The 17894-nt window shown below is 40.2% G+C and overlaps 1 protein-coding gene and 1 long non-coding RNA gene across 3 annotated transcripts in view; one reads left to right on the forward strand and one right to left on the reverse strand.

Moving 5' to 3' along the window:
- The first annotated feature begins 6071 nt into the window (after positions 1–6071).
- LOC118763427 lies at positions 6072–17136 on the forward strand. Its single transcript, XR_004999187.1, has 3 exons — positions 6072–6082; positions 15386–15392; positions 17004–17136. It is a non-coding gene; the product is annotated as an uncharacterized LOC118763427 (long non-coding RNA).
- Positions 17137–17194: 58 nt separating this feature from the next.
- Positions 17195–17894, reverse strand: part of LOC115211833 (cytochrome P450 4V2) — a 31678-nt gene continuing 30978 nt past the window's right edge. For both annotated transcript variants that reach the window (XM_029780545.2, XM_036503042.1), the window contains one exon: positions 17195–17469. In XM_029780545.2, coding sequence (XP_029636405.2) covers positions 17312–17469 — 158 coding nt within the window. In that variant the 3' untranslated portion in view covers positions 17195–17311. The remainder of the gene's footprint in view (positions 17470–17894) is intronic.

The following is a 17894-nucleotide window of genomic DNA, read 5'->3' on the forward strand; positions in this document are numbered from 1 at the left end:
CAATAATGTCGATTTAGGTGTGTTTTTTTTTTGTTAAATATACATTAAGTATTTAGCATCATATGATACAATGCACTAATTTTTTAAGATAGTGGTTTAAGTTCGATGGGAAACTTAGGTGCTATTTCTAGCAAATCGACTGATCATAGAGACGTCTTTAGCTTATTTGTTTTCAGTTGGTGATATCTCATTATTTAAACAAAGACAAACGAAGAGAGGTGATTCATCGCATTGCAAAGAATTGATTTTTACTCACAGACATAATAAAGAGGTGTAGATATGACTGTTTTAAGAAATTCGTTCCGCAACAACATGGTTTCAGTTTCAATCCTGCTGCTCGGCAGTTTGAGAAAGTGTCTTCTTTATTAAATTGAAGAAAACTACTGTGTATACACACACACTCACACATTTAATATCGGTTTCAAATTTTGGCACAAGGCCAGCAATTTCAGGGAGTGGGTAAGTCGATTACATTGACCCTAGTGATCAACTGGTACTTATTTTATCGACCCCGAAAGAATAAAAGGTAAAGTCGACCTCGGTAGAATTTGAACTCAGAATGCTAACAATTCTTTTCTATTCTAGGCACAAGGCCCGAAATTTCATCGGGAGAGTGTCAGTCGATTATATCGACCCCAGTACGCAACTGGTATTTAATTTATCGACTCCGAAAGGATGAAAGGCAAAACTCGACCTCGGCGGAGTTTGAACTCAGAAAGTAAAGACAGACGTAATACCTATTTCTTTACTACCCACAAGGGGCTAAACACAGAGGGGACAAACAAGGACAGACAAACGGATTAAGTCGATTACATCGACTCCACTGCGTAAGTGATACTTAATTTATCGACCCCGAAAGGATGAAAGGCAAAATCGACCTCGGCGGAATCTAAACTCAGAATGTAACGGCAGACGAAATACGGCTAACGCATTTCGCCCGGCGTGCTAACGATTCTGCCAGCTCGCCGCCTTACATCTTCAGTCATATATCAACTAACCAGACTTCATATTTAAAGCAGTGTGTGCGTGCACGAACGCAAAAACAGAAACACATACGTGCACACACACACACACTGGTCTTTTGCACATCTTCTGTCGCCCAAATTCACTCGGAAAGGAGTGGGCGGTATTGGACTGTCGCACAAGGTGTGAGTTGTGGGGCCAAACCCGAACCCACATAGTTGCAAAATGAGATTCTTTACTAAAAATAATATGTAGTCATGCAATAGGGAGCGAGTTTAGTCTTTGGTAAGTACAGAGACAACTTCGGGCATGTTTCGGTTTTGTTAGGTATCTTCAGCGAAGCGCAGTCCTACTGGTGTTACCGAACCTTAAACTTAGTAAGAGCTAAATAAATTTCTAGTAAATAAATTGTCTTGATTTTATTTGGGAATTCCTCTTGAGAGAGAGAGAGAGAGAGAGAGAGAGAGAGAGAGAGAGAGAGAGAGAGAGAGAGAGAGAGAGAGAGAGAATCATTGTCTAGAAAGGATGCAGCATCCACCCTTACCAACAACATGGTTCCGGGTTCAGTCCCACTGAGTGGCACCTTGGGTAAGTGTCTTCTATAGACTCGGGCCGAGCCGACCAAAGCCTTGTCAGTGGATTTGGTAGATAGAAACTGAAAGAAGCCCGTCGTATATATATATATATATATATATATATATATATATATATATATATATATATATATATATATATATAATATATATATATATATATATATATATATATATGTATGTATGTATGTGTGTGTACATGTGTGTATATGTTTGTGTGTCTGTGTTTGTCTCCCCAACACCGCTTGACAACCGATGTTGGTGTATTTACATCCCTGTAACGTAGCGGTTCGGCAAAAGAGACCGATAGAATAAGTAATAGGTTTACAAAGAGTAAGTCCCGGGGTCGATTCGCTCGACTTAAGGCGGTGCTCCAGAATGGCCACAGTCAAATGACTGAAACAAGTAAAAGAGTAAAAAGAGAGTAGACTCTAGTACGCTGACCTTCACTTACTGAGCAGCATCTTCTATAGTCATCAACAGCAGCAGATTCCAACCATACACAAACTTCCCTAGAGATTATCTCGATGTTCTTTCATACAGGGACTTAGTGACTGGCAGAGAGTTATCTTGTTTAAAACACTGTAATTGACACCGGTACGAGACATTACTCGTTTACATCTAGTGTTGTTATTACTGTTGTACTCCAAATCATTCGTTAGACCAGCGTTAGACCCTTCAGTGGGTTGCGAGATGAATAAAAAGAGTCGCAACAAAAAAGAAGGAAAGAAAAAAGAAACGCAACTGGGTACAAAGTGCAGAATATACAGCGTTTGTCAAAACTGTGGGTCCTGGCCCTTCAGTGGGTCGCAACATAAAAGAAAGAAAGAAAGAAAACAAAACGCAAGTGGGTGCAAAGTGCAGAATATCCAACGGTTTTCACATTGTGGATCCCGGCCCTTCAGTGGGTCGCGAAATAAATAAAATGGGTCGCAACAAAAAAGAAGGAAAGAAAAAAAAGGCAACTGAGCGCAAAGTGCAGAATAACCAGCGTTTTTCAAACTGTGGGTCCTCGCCCTTCAATGGGTTGCGAGATAAATAAAATGGGTCGCAAAAAAATAAATAAATAAATAAAATTATGAAAAAAAAAACAAAACAAAAAAAAAAAACGCAACTGGGTGCAAAGTGCAGAATATTCAGTGGTTTTCAAACTGTGGGTCCTGGCCCTTCAGTGGGTCGCAACATAAAATTGGTCGCAACATAAAAGAAGGAAAGAAAAAAAAAACCAACTGGGTGCAAAGTGCAGAATATCCAGCGGTTTTCAAACTGGGGATCCCGTATACCTGTGTGCGTGTGTGTGTGCATGTATGTCTGTGTTTGTTCCACCACAACTTTGGCAACTAACTGGTATTGGTTTGTTTACGTCCCCGTAACGCAGCGTTTTAGCAAAAGTGGACGATAGAATAATAATAAACTTTAAAAAGGCACTGGGGCAAATTTCTTCGACTAAAACTCACCAAAGCAGTGCCCCAGCATGGGCACAGTCCACTGATTGAAACAGGTAAAAGATGAACTATATATTCTTTTAGCGCTTCCAGCGATGTTCTATAGCTGAATGCGAATACTTAGAACTGAGGAAAATGCTTTTATCTGTTATATATGAAGAAGTATATATAAATAGAAATAGAAATATTATTATTTCTAAGTCTCTCTAAAGGAGAATACGGCAGCGGTACTGGATATTAACAGTTATCGCCAAGCTAATTTGGCAGTCCATAAATATAGGACTAAAGCTGCCGTTGATTAGCTTCAAGAGGCCATCGCCTCTAGCTAGCTATATGACACACGGACCTGTGTCCATTATAATCTTCGAACAGGGAAGGTCAACATTGATAAAGGGCAAATACCCTGAAACATGTCTACAGATGCCTGACCAGCAAGGGGAAGCGGCTGACCCCCCCTGTTCGAAGGTTATAATGCACACAGGTCCGTGTGTCATACAGCTAGTTAGAGGCGATGGCCTCTTGGAGCTAATCAACGGCCGCTTTAGTCCTGTATTTATGGACTGCCATATTAGCTTGGCAATAACAGTTAATCCACACACACACACACACATATACATACTATATTATGTGTGTGCATACATACATACATACATACATACATACATATTTATATATAAGCATTAAGCATCGATGCCTAAGAATCTAGTTCAGGGAGTAAGCAGAAGGATCTCGGATTTGTTCTCTAGTATAGAAATCCTCGATTTATAATAACATTTATAGTAACAACATCCTCGTGCTAAGTGGTTTGAAAGAAAAGATCACTTATACATCCAACCCGAATCCACCAAAATGACATCGTCGTTGCGATGTGATCGACTTTACACCCCAACCCTTTTTGCTATAATTTGTTTTTTTTAGAAACAGTTATAGAAAACTTTACGATAGAGATGCGATTAAGGTCTCCTGAAGTTACACACACACACACACACACACACACACACACACACACACACACACACACACACACACACACACACACACCACACACACACACACATTAAAAGTGTTGTGCAAACATACACCCAGGCATTGCGGCCAGATGTTCTTGTAGAGATACCACCATTTGCCCACTCAATGGCCACTGCAAAGTACACTGCAGCATAAAGACCATCGTGCATTAAGCTAAATTCAATTCGGGATAGGGGAGAGAACGATGAATCTAGAATATAAAGTTTTATAAGATTGACAAAGAGCCTTTTCAAGAAACACCTACATAACCACATCGCATTCAGTTTTGGAAATTTAAGAATCAGAATATCAGAAGGCTTGCAAAACACAGGCGATGGTTGAAGGAGTAAGTTGTAGACTAGGACATCAAATGGAGTCTGTTGGAGAAAAGCAAGTCTAAATACAACGGCATGGTGTGTGTATGTGTTTAAAAGAGAAGAGACAGACTTTTCAGCTGTCTCTCGCCCAGTGAGTTTACACCTGATCCAAGCTACGTCGGGGAACCAACACAAGTGCTGTCCCTCATTGCTTTTTACGGTCGATCTCCATTCATCCTTTCACACATTTAATATATCAGTGTGGAGGCGCAATGGCCCAGTGGTTAGGGCGGCGGACTCACGGTCATAGGATCGCGGTTTCGATTCCCAGACCAGGCGTTGTGAGTGTTTATTGAGCGAAAACACCTAAAAGCTCCACGAGGCTCCGGCAGGGGATGGTGGTGATCCCTGCTGTACTCTTTCACCACAACTTTCTCTCACTCTTACTTCCTGTTTCTGTTGTACCTGTATTTCAAAGGGCCGGCCTTGTCACTCTCTGTGTCACGCTGAATATCCCCGAGAACTACGTTAAGGGTGCACGTGTCTGTGGAGTGCTCAGCCACTTACACGTTGATTTCACGAGCTGGCTGTTCCGTTGATTCGGATCAACCGGAACCCTCATCGTCGTAACCGACGGAGTGCTTCCATATATCAGTTCTATATTATGTTATCTTTTTTCTTCCTACACTTCTCTCTCTCTCACTCACTCACTCCCTGTGCGTGCGTGTGCATGTGTGTGTGTGTGTGTGTGTGTGTGTGTGTGTGTGTGTGTGTCTGTTTGTCTGTCTGTCAATCTCCTTCTTTCCCTCGCTGTCATCTCACAATCTTAAGCTAACTTCTCAAACCATTTAGAGCAAGGTAAATAACTCCTCTACTCTGGATACAGAGTTACTGTTCCTGCACTATTCTTAACGGCAGCAATAATTTTGTAATATTTCGGGACGGTCATTTTTTTCTTGCCAAATAAACACACGCACTATATATTCGTTCTTCACTTATTTATTATTGTTCTTATTTTATGTCCATTGTCTGGAAATCTTTCATCATACATTCTGTGATCTCTTCAGCGACTCTGCATCCTACGTGTCCTCTCCCCTGTAAGAACACTAATAAGGTCTCTACTGTTTGGCTGCACCTGTGGAAAATTTTGAGGTTTAGTGAAAATGATCAAAATTTGGTGCATTTATGCAATTTTCCACGCTGAATCTCAGGGGTTAATTCTCAAGAAAATATTTTTAAAAATGCTACAGAGGTTTAAAGTTTGATAATTTTTTCACAGTTAGAAAACAAGATTTGGAAGCTGTCATCTTGTGCGTGACAGCACAGGTTGTCAACTGTAAGTAGATGAAATATTGAGGGAATTCTATTTTATGTACTTTTTTACTCTTTTACTTGTTTCAGTCATGTGACTGTGGCCATGCTGGAGCACCGCCTTTAGTCGAGCAAATCGACCCCAGGACTTATTCTTTGTAAGCCTAGTACTTATTTTATCGGTCTCTTTCGCCGAACCGCTAAGTTATGGGGGCGTAAACACACCAGCGTCGGTTGTCAAGTGATGTTGGGGGGACAAACACAGATACACACACAGACACACACACACACACACACACACACACACACATATATATATATATACGACGGGCTTCTTTCAGTTTCCGTCTGCCAAATCCACTCACAAGGCTTTGGTCGTCCCGAGGTTATAGTAGAAGGCAGTTGCCCAAGGTGCCACGCCAAATAACTCCTCGTAACTTTTTTAGTTTTTGGAATTTTCAGAAAAGTTTTGCGAAATTGTATTCTACACACGGGAAATAAATAACACGATCATACTAAAAAAAAAAGAAAAAAAATGGCGCGTGATTTAAGGCCTATTTAGCTATTATTTTTAGCACATCTTATGAACACTTCATGAGTTTTAAGTATTTAATAAGCTAAAAATGACCACGTGGGTAAGCTGGTGGGTAATAGCTTGGCTTGTTACTATGGAAACAAGCACCCATGTGTATGTAGCTTTCGACTGGCTAAAATTACCCAAAATTTGCAAACTTTAAAAGCTATTAACTCTTTATTTATTGATTTCTGGCAAAAATGAATTTCCTGTCAATGATTACCATACAAAACCACACCAATACACCGAATATGAAATCAATTGAAACAAAATTAAAGAAATTGAAAAGTGGCCGTCAAAGAGAAAAAAGATTCTAATAATAAATAAGCGAAGAACGAATATAAAGCAAGTGTGTGTATTTGGCAAGAAAAATGACCATCTCGAAATATAACAATATCTGTTTCAACACACGATTTTATATCAGGAATCTTGCAAAAGAAATTCGTAAACGTAACAACATTTTTCTTTATATCAAAATATATTTTCCTTTCCCCGAAAAGCTATGCATATATATATATATATATATATATATATATAATATATATATATATGTATATATATATATATATATATACACATATATAATTTTTACCCTAAATTTAATTTTATATAAATATTTGTTCTCTAACCGATAAATTAACTGCTGCTAACTATTAGCTGCAGGCTAGTTTTCTCGGGTCCCATCGCGCCAAAAGTAGAGACATTTGAAATATATATTTCAAATGTAATAGACCGTACTCCATGCACGCGATATTTCGGTATCGTGTTGGCATTTAGTATAGCAAATTGCATTTTATATGGGACCATGCTGATGATGGTTGCACTTTTCCTTGCGGAAAATAACAACCGAAACTAAATTTAGTACATGGGTAAATATTTATTTCGTATATTTTTCACTTGTTTATTGCTTTGGTTTTGTGTTGAGTTTGATCTGAGAACATAGACTTTTTGTGGAGAATGGCGATTTGACGTCTATATCTAGCATGTTGACTGTCCACTTTTCGTGTTCAGTCCTTAATTGGTATATATAAATATTTTAATCTTCGGATTCTTTCTTTAATATGCTAGACCACTGGTTCTAATTGATAAATATCAATTTTTACCCTAAATTTAATTTTATATAAATATTTGTTCTCTAACCGATAAATTAACTGCTGCTAACTATTAGCTGCAGGCTAGTTTTCTCGGGTCCCATCGCGCCAAAAGTAGAGACATTTGAAATATATATTTCAAATGTAATAGGCCGTACTCCATGCACGCGATATTCGGTATCGTGTTGGCATTTAGTATAGCAAATTGCATTTTATATGGGACCATGCTGATGATGGTTGCACTTTTCCTTGCGGAAAATAACAACCGAAACTAAATTTAGTACATGGGTAAATATTTATTTCGTATATTTTTCACTTGTTTATTGCTTTGGTTTTGTGTTGAGTTTGATCTGAGAACATAGACTTTTTGTGGAGAATGGCGATTTGACGTCTATATCTAGCATGTTGACTGTCCACTTTTCGTGTTCAGTCCTTAATTGGTATACACACACACACACACACTTATATATATATATGTATGTATGTATGTATGTATGTATGTATGTATGTATGTATGTATGTAGTATGTATGTATGGTTTATGTCTATCACTCTTTGAGTTGCATAATAGTGGTTTTATCTCCAATTTATATATATATATTCTATATACAACAGCTGAAATCCTATCTACAGGGTTTGACATCAGTTTATCACCTGTCACATGAGAGATTCTCTCCTGAAGGTCAGTAGTAATACAAGACTATGTCCTCAGTTTTCTTCAGATTACAGTGAAGAGACCTTTGAACAAATCTACAACTAAGTATGTTGAATCTGAAACGAGAAAGCAAGTAACAATATTATCATATTTCAGGCAATACTGGAGATACTTCAATGCCCACAAAGTGCCGGTGATTTTTTGCCAATTACAAAATATTTCTGTTAGAAATTCATTTTCTTTATATCTAATTCGTAGCCTTGAATTTTCATTATGCTTTGAACAGGGAAAAGAATTTGCACAATTGAAATGCTAGTCATAAAGAATGCAACCAGAAGCAGTGGACGAAATTGATAGAAAATAACGCTTCTGATGGGAAAAACTAAAATTCCTTAGAGTAATAGAAGCTAGAGGGGTTTTGTTCGTTAACTGTGCCTCTATTGACTGAAACAATAAAGTCAAGATTATGACAATACAAATGAGTTTACTTGAAGTCTCTGGTGTACTTGCCAATTTGGTTCACGACAGTATCGTAGCTAGAAGTCGAATGAGTGTGAGGGGAAACCTGGCCCGGGCGCCGCTTTTTTGTGGAGGCTTATGAGGTTGGTACTTGTGGAGGCTTATGAGGTTGGTACTTGTGGAGGCTTATGAGGTTGGTACTTGTGGAGGCTTATGAGGTTGGTACTTGTAAAGGCTTGTGGAGGCTTATGAGGTTGGTACTTGTGGAGGCTTATGAGGTTGGTACTTGTAAAGGCTTGTGGAGGCACGAGGTGGGTGGCACACACTCTAGTAACTCCACTGATGTACGGTGTGTTTAGACAACCGATTGACAAGAACCATTTGGATTTATCAGTTTGGGTTGAGAAATATTTAACATCGTTAGTACTTGCCATTGAGCATGCCGGAAAAGGCTCAATAATAGATTTCTATTAAACGCAGCAAGATAGTTTCACGGGGGGTACTTAATATTGACTTAATTATATTAATTTCACAAATTAATTTTGTAGCCCATTTGAACTTGTAATTTCATATTCGAACACTTGTCTGATATCAGATTGCGTTTAGAACATACAACAGCAGGATAATAAGACAAAATTTGTCAAATATATATTTCATTTTTTTTCAAGACAATAAGACGGAATTTTTAAGGTGTTGCAGCCAAGAAAAACTTAGAATTGCGCAAAGTATTCTAGATTATGTACCCTGTGTACCGCTAAGCTTCTTTTCAAGTGTCCTGTTCAATATCCATACTGAAGAGCCATAGTGAAGTACTGATTCATCGATTGCTTTGAAGAAACCCTGCTTCAGCCTGTCTAGGGTATTCCATGCTTCTGAAATCCCTATCTGGGCATCTTTTTCTTTTAAAGCAATGTCACTTCCTAGATAGATGAAGTCATCAACCATCTACAGATTGACCTCATTCAGAGCACAGCTATCACATTGTTACGCTATAGTTCCTATATTCAGTTTTACCAGCATTGACATACAGACCTATCTGTGCAGCTGCAGTTTCGGATGAAGAAATATTTGGTGTAACATAGGGTCTCTTCAGAACTAGATTCAATAGCCACAAGTCCTCCTTTAAATACAAGAGATGCTAAATATCTCATCAATAGTGAGGTATATATGGACATTGAAGGAAAGCGTTAGGCATTACGACATCAAGTGGAGGCTACTTAAAAAGTGTAATCTTTACTTAAATGGCAGTAGGAGTTGCAGGCTCTGTCTGGCTGAGAAAAAGATCATACTAAAGAGCTTTCTTCACTTGTGTACCTACATACATTATAAAAGGGAGGTTTCTTCTTCCTTCCTCCATAAGTGTAAATTTGCTCATGTTCATGATGTGGTCGAACACATCATAAATATAAGCATTAGAGCAAGCCTATGGGTTTTCTCGTAACCGAAATCTCAGGATTAATTTAAGTTAGGTATGACATTAGTTTGATGTCATACCCAACTATGACATATGCACACACACACATATACATGGATTTTGGTCCGGGCGATTTTGTTCAGGTTGCTTTTACAAGTGTCTTAAGTTTCGTGAACCGAACGAAATACCTTCAGCCCTCCACGTACATAAAACTTAGATAAAACTTAGATATGTTTCGACCAGAGATTGGTCCAGGCCATGTCTAACTTAATAGCACCACCTGATAGGATTATTCGAATCCTGTTTGTTCAAGTAGTGAGTTCTTGTTGGGTGAGTTGTATCCAATTATGGGTGGCTTGTCTGGTATTCTTTGAAGGAATCTATCCAGACTCTGTTTGAAGTTGATGGGATCCTTTTCCTCTTTGATCTCCCTCGGGACAATGTTAAATAGGGCAGGGCCTGTTGAGGAAAAGAAATTATGTTGCAGTGTACATGTATGTTGTGATCTTGAATTTGGCAGGGGACGTATAGCCCGTGGTCCAAGTCTCGGATGAACCTTGAAGCTAATGTTTAGGTCGTTTGGGCAAAGTTGGCGGTATATTTTCCACATCGTACAAATGATGTACCGCTCACGGCGACGCTGGAGGGAGTAAAGTTTCAAGGCTTTAAGGCGATCCCAATAGTCGAGAGCAGCCATGCCTTCAATTTGTTTAGTAAGAGCCCTCTGGGGTGACTCAATTCTGGAGATGTTTTGTCTTGTGTGAGGAGACCACAGTGGGCAGCAGTATTCAAGGTGTGGCCGTACAAAGGATGAAAAAAGTGGTATGATGACACCTTGCTCTCTGGACCGGAAAGTTCTTAAGATCCAGGAACTCATCCTACGAGCTGTATCGACCTTCTTGTTGATGTGTGCACTCCAACTGAGATCGTCATCAACAATTACACCCAAGTCTCTGATATTGTTAGAGGCTGTGAGCAGTTCCCCTGAAGGAAGAGAGTATGGTTGTTTTAGTGAGGAATTTCTTCCAAAATGCATCAGCTCAAATTTTCCCTCATTCAGTTGCATTTTGTTTCTGTCTGCTCATTGACTCACAGCATATAGGTCAGACTGGAGTTGAGTTCGGTCTGCTTCTTCATTGACGATTTGCTGGAGCTTAGTGTCATCAGCGAATATTTTCACTTTGCAGTGATGTACGACACTGGAAAGGTCGTTTACATAAATTATGAAGAGTAGCGGACCCAAACAGTTCCCTGGGGAACACCGCTGGTGACTTTTGCTGGGTTTGAGTGGACTCCATCAACTACAACATGTTGTGTGTTCTATTCGCTAGGAAATACTGAATCCAGTGTAGAACTTTTCCACGGATTCCACATTTGCCAATTTTGAGAGTAGGATGTTATGGTCTACCCTGTCGAACGCTTTACTGAAGTCAAGGTATATGACGTCAGAGTTCGAACCTGTTCCCAAGGCTTTGAGTACATCTTCAATGTGGTGTAAGAGCTGTGTTAGACAGTCCCTGCCACAGCGAAAGCCATGTTGATTTGAATTTAGGAGTTTGTGGGTCTCCAGGAAGTCAGCTATCCTTGATCTTAACACTCTTTCAACACTTTAATGATGTGGGAGGTGAGTGAGATTGGGCGATAGTTGACTGCGAGGGATCTGTTTCCCTGTTTGAAAACCGGGATGACCGACTGGGATAGAAACTTTTTCGGTATATAACCTGCGTCTAACGAGTTTCTCCCAGAGGTTGGTCAGAGGGAATGCAAGTTGATATCTACATTCCTTCAGGAGACTGGCGGGAAATCTATCAGGGCCTACAGCGGAGTAATGTTTGACCTCATTTATTGCTGCTACGATGTCGGTGGCAGTGAAGGTTATGTCTGCGATTTTGTGTTGGGAGTCAGCTTCGTTCGTTTCCCTCACATCAATATCAGTGGGAACACTGAAGACAGAGCAATATGTTTCTGCAGTATTTCTGCCATTTCTTTAGCATCGTGTTGGGGAATGCCGTTTTCATCAATCAATGGCCCAATAGGTGAGACAGTGGTTCTATGCTTATTTGCATAAGAATAGAACACTTTTGGGTTCTGTTTGATGTTTTTGATTACCCATTGTTCCTCCACAGCTCTTTGATTTTCAATGGAGGTTTTCATGTTAGTCTGCAGATGAAGTTTTTCCAGCTCTAGTCTTTTCATTGTTGTTGAATGTGGATGTTGCGTGTGGGAATATTTTAATTGGTTGATTTTTTTTGTTGAGTCTTTTGATGCGCCTGATGAGTGTTTTTTTTTTTTTAGGGAGCCGGTTTCTGTTTGTGTTAGTAGATTTCTTGGGAGCGTGTTTAGAGCATGTGTCGGTGACAATGGTTTCAAAGTGCTGCCACGCGGTCTCAATATGAGGGGAATTGAGAGTAAAAGACCAGTCGATGGAAGACAGATCCTTTCTGATTGTTCCCCAGTCCGCTTTGTGGAAATTTATGTTGTCAAATGGGTGCCATGGAGTGGGATTGGCTGGTTTGGTTTTTATACGTCGGGAATTAAGATTGCAGAGTACCATGTCGTGGTCTGAGAGGAGAGTTTTTTCGACTGAAATGCTGTGAACGTAGCTAGAGTGATTGGTCAGTACCAGATCCAAGATCGTTTTATTCTGTCTCGTTGGTTCAAGCACTAGCTGAGTCAGGAATACTCATCCATCAGATTAAAGAGCAGTTCTGCTGCTGCCCTATCTGATGTAGAGCACTTGCCTAACTTCGGTATTTGTGGGCCAGTTCACATGAGGGAGGTTAAAATCACCCATCACACTATTATGTTTCCGGAGTGGTACTTCCGAAGGAAGGACTTGACTTTGCTAAGGCACTCTTCAAAGTACTTTAGAGGTGCCTGGGGAGGCCTGTAAAGACCAACAATGGTTATGTCCTTGGCTTTGTTGTATACTGATACCGATTCACAGTAGCCATTGGAAAATGTGTCCTTGGCATCAAGTGAAAAGGAGTCATGGATAAAGATGGCTGTCCCTCCCTTATTTCGGTCTGTGCGATCCGCACGAACAATGGTGAAATCTTTTTTTTCACCTCTGCGTCCATATGGGTGTTGTTCAGGTGAGTCTCGGTAAGGATAAAGAAAGGGAAGCAATGTGCCATTTCGGCAAGCCAACTCTCTATATATGGGATCTTCCATTTTTGGGCAATAATTGATGGGTTGATGCCACGTACATTTAACAGGAATGTCGAGGTAAGGGAAGTTGGTAATGGGTGAGTGGTCCTTGTGATTTGCATAGATGGTTGGTGATGGCTCGCTGGATCTCCTGGCTTAGGTCGGCCTTCATATTTTCCAGGTATGTCAGTAAAAAAGCCTACGCATACCATTACTTTCGAGCTTTTCTGATGATTGCCGAGATTTTCCTCTGGATAGTAACTGGCCGTTATGAAAATTTATTGTTGTGGTTGCTATTGTTGTTGTTGTTTTACTTCTCAGAAGGTTCGTTCTGCTTGTTTTGGTAGATTCTGTGCAAGCGGACAGCAGCTTGCTATCAGAGGTCTTACAGGGTTTCTTTCCGTAAATCATAAGCTTTGATACTTGGTTGTTTAATTATCGTGGGAGACATTCAACATCCAAGTACCAATCTCAAAATCCAAACTGTCCCCAGCAGAGCAGTCTTTGGGGCTTGCTCTGCTCTCATGTCAATTCCGATTTCATTGACATATTTCTCCAACTTCGTTGCTTGTGCTCCGAGTACCCCAACAAATACTGGAATGACAGACACTCTCCCCATAGTCCGCATTCTTGCAATTTCGTGTTTTAGTAGTCTGTACTTTTCAATCTTTTCTAGTACTTTGTCACTTATGCGTGCATCTCCAGGTATTGCAATATCTATGAGCTTGGTTTACTTTTTTCCTTAATCCACCACGACAATATTTGGTCTCCGATTAGCCTCGATTAGAAGGTTATTATTATTATTATTATTATTATTATTATTATTATTATTATTATTATTATTATTATCATCATCATCATCATCATGAAGGCGGCGAGCTGGCAGAATCTTTAGCACGCTGGACGAGATGCTTAGCGGTATTTCGTCCGTCGCCATGTCCTGAGTTCAAATTCTGCCGAGGTCGACTTTGCCTTTCACCTTTTCGGGGTCGATGAATTAAGTACCAGTGAAGTACTGGGATCGATGTAATCGACTCCCCCCCACCCCAAATTTCAGGCTCTTGTGCTTATTGTAGTCAAGATTATCATTATTATTAGGATGTCATGAAGACTGACGTAAATCTTCACGAAGGTAAGTGAGCGCGATAAGATGTGTAATAGAGATTGACTTTGATTTATTATTAAACAGAATTTCGACAGGGGTTGTTGTGTTGCAAGAAGCTCGCTTGTGGACGCACATGGCCTAGTGGCTAGAGCAGCGGACTCGCAGTCGAGGGATCGCGAGTTCGAATCTCAGACCGGACGATGTGTGTGTTAATGAGCGAAACACCTAAGCTCCACGAGGCTCCAGCAGAAGGTAATGGCGAACTTCTGCTGATTCTTTCGCCACAACTTTCTCTCACTCTTTCCTCCTGCATCTTGCAGCTCACCTGCGTCGGACCGACGTCCCGTCCAGGTGGGGAATCTATACGCCAAGGAAACCGGGAAACAGGCCTTTATGAGCCAGGCGTGGATCGAGAAGGAACAAACAAGAAGCTCGCTTCCGGTTACCCATGATTCATTTGGTTTGTTGACTTTGAGTGAAACGGACGTGTTTTTTTTTACTGTGCGACGTTTTTCCTGTTGTGATGGAGGTGCGTCGAACGAAAAGTTGGGAGAATTTGAGGGGTTCTTCCCCAGAAGGTGATTCGTCTGAGGAGGAATTGGTTAATAAGATGGATAAGGAAATAAAGAAGAACTATGCAGCGGCGGCCATAGAAAAAAATTAAAGAATATAATCAGGAAGATTTGAGTGAGTTGAAGGAAATGCTTGAAAGGGGGTGGGGAACGATGTGAAGGTGTTCCACCCCCAAAATGTATCAAAGGACAAGGAAGAAAGAACAATTGTATACAGATATTACGTCACAGCAACTAGGAAAATTGAAGTGGTGTCGGAGGCACAGGTGGAAAAGGCTCTGAGGTCAGTCTGGTAGGAGATAGCATACCTTGCCAGAGGTCAAAAATATGGAACGGTGGAGGTGTAGTTTAAGGAGATAGCAACTGCTAAATTGTACTCAGCCACACCGTTGAAAGCGGATGAGGTAGTACTGCTACCCATGTACCACAGGGGACGTACAATCAGGGTTCAGGTGGAGGACATACCACCGGAAGTAAATGTGGCCTGGCTGGTGGCTACCATATTGCTGGGCATGGAGGAGAATGTAGTGGTCCTGCAGGCCACCAGAACGCTCCATAGGCACTGGAAATAAGAAACCCATGAAATGGTGGCACAGGTCGCGGGGTCGAAAGTATCACAGTGGGAGAGTCGACTTTAAAGGTCAAAGTGGAAGGGAGAATCCCGCAATGTTATAAATGTGGCCTGAAAGGATGCCTTCCACCACTAGAAAAGGACAAGGAGAGACAGAGGGAAAAAGTGGTTGGTGTTACACGTCCTGAGGAGGAAGAAGAAAGTGAGGTGGAACCACAGAAAAAAGACAGGTACCAGCGTCGAAAAGGAGGAAGAATCGAACACCAGTTGGGAAATGGTGGAGAAGAAGAGCAGGAAGAGGAGGAAAAAGACACACATGGTAAAAAAATTACCTCAACCCACAACCATCCAGCCCTCATACACACCCACTCTACTCCAACCACTCCCTACAGACACAAACCCTCCCCATGCCCAGTCTGACAAAAAAAAAAGCAATTGCAAACACACAAGAGCCTCAAAACTACCCACCCGACTTGTAATGAAAAAATCGTATTAATGTACATTGGACAGATTCAGGAACTGTATAACGAAGTAAATTCGTGGGACGGAATAGTCAAGGTGGATATAGCAGGTGTAAGGGGTCTTCCCGAGAATGATTATTGTATGCTGACGGACGTGGATAACCTGTGGAACGTGCATGGGTATATGGAAAACTGTGACAGTGAGTGGTGGTCCAAAAAAAGTGGACGCCAGCACAATGCCGAAAAAAATCAGATACTTGGACATTAAAAAAATATAATGTAGACATTTTGGAAAAAGACCTGGATTAATTATTGTGTAAATAATTGTGTTCAAATTGTGTATCAAATTGGCTGTTGTAAAGAGTAATATAAATGGTGTTGCTAGAGGTTCTATGAGGTCACTCGGAGGTGGGGCCGAGCGACTTCATTTCATCCTTCATTGTATAAATTCATTCATTCCATTCGTTTTGTTTTTGTCCCCACCTTGTGCTGTCCCCTCTGTGTAAGGCCTTTATGGCCAATTCATAAAATAAAGAAGCTTGGTTCCGAACCACACGGTTCTGGGTTCAGTTCCACTGCGTGGCACCTTAGGCAAGTGTCTTCTACTATAGCCTCGAGTACACCAAAGCTGTTTGTGTAAATTTGGCAGACGGAAACTGAAAGAAGCCCGTCGTATATATATGTGTGTGTGTGCGTGTGCGTGCAAGTGTATTTGTGTTTGTCCCTCCACCATCGCTTGACAACAGATGTTGGTGTGTTTACGTCCCCGTAACACTAGCGTTTGCGAAAGGATGAAAGGCAAAGAAACCTGAAAGCGCAGCCTGTGCTGCGTCTGTATCAAAAGACAGTCGCTCATCTGTAAGTCATTGAAAAGTGAAAGAAATCGGAATACGATGATATAGACACTTTATATACTTTATGTACAATTTTATAGACTTAATGCATAGCACTCATAAAATGAATATTCGTTCTTATTTTTACATTTCCCCCAAAAACAAAACAAAAAGAAAATATCGCCGTACATATGATACAACCTTTAGTTAAATTTCATATATCTGCCACGTAAATAAGTGTGAATATATCACGGAATTGCTCTTATGTGCATGCGTTAAGTGATAGGTGATATAAAAAAAACACTAAGTTCAATCAAAAATAGATACACCTTTCTCTATTCACTTACCACGGCCACCTTCACCACCACCACCACCGCCACAACATATATATATATATATATATATATATATGTTGTATGTATATATGATATTAAATGCCTCACTGGATATCTTATTGAATATTGAAAGTCACACCTTCTAAGTTTTGGTTATTCATTTTGGGGTAGTTTCTAAATAATATTGCCATAAATTTTGAGGGGAAGTGCATATTCTATGCAATTGATTCCAGTAATTGATTGGCAGTTATTTTATCGACATACGTGTGACGAGAAGTAATGTCGATTTGCACGGGATTTGAGCTCAGAATGTAAAGATCTGGAACAAATAACACAAAACGTTTTCCGACGGTTTAACGATTCTAAATAATATAAAATTGGAGAAAATATTTCTTGATGAAAATAACACCTGAAGACGTTTTAGTATTACATCTGGGTTGCTATGATTACAGCAGTTATCGATGGCTAAGTTTGATACGAATGCCATTGGAAGGATTGAGTACCAAGTCAAAAGATGGCTCAAGCTCTTCTATTGTCTGTGTCGTTTCAAGATTAAATTTGTGGATGATTCGTGATATTACGACTTTCTCCTCTAACATAGCGAATTTCTGACCTGAAATCACAGAGAATAGATATTTTGAAAGTACTTTTGAATTCATTGAGTCACAGGAAAAAAATTAAAATAATTAGAGTAGCTTGTTAGATCAATCACATTTTTTAAATGCAAAATATCGCAAATACATGAATGAATGATATTTACATTGCTGAAGCAGAATAAAAGAGAAACATATTTGCATATATAGGCGCAGGAGTGGTTGTGTGGTAAGTAGCTTGCTTACCAACCACATGGTTTCGGGTTCAGTCCCACTACGTGGCACCTTGGGCAAGTGAAAGAAGCCCATTGTATATATGTGTGTGTGTATGTGTTTGTGTTTACCCCCCCCCCCCAACATCGCTTGATAACCGATGCTGGTGTGCTTACATTCCCGTAACTTAGCGATAGAGTAAGTAATAGGCTTACAAAGAATAAATCTTGGG

This window comes from Octopus sinensis, linkage group LG5, assembly GCF_006345805.1.
Source record: "Octopus sinensis linkage group LG5, ASM634580v1, whole genome shotgun sequence".
Classification (NCBI taxonomy): domain Eukaryota; kingdom Metazoa; phylum Mollusca; class Cephalopoda; order Octopoda; family Octopodidae; genus Octopus; species Octopus sinensis.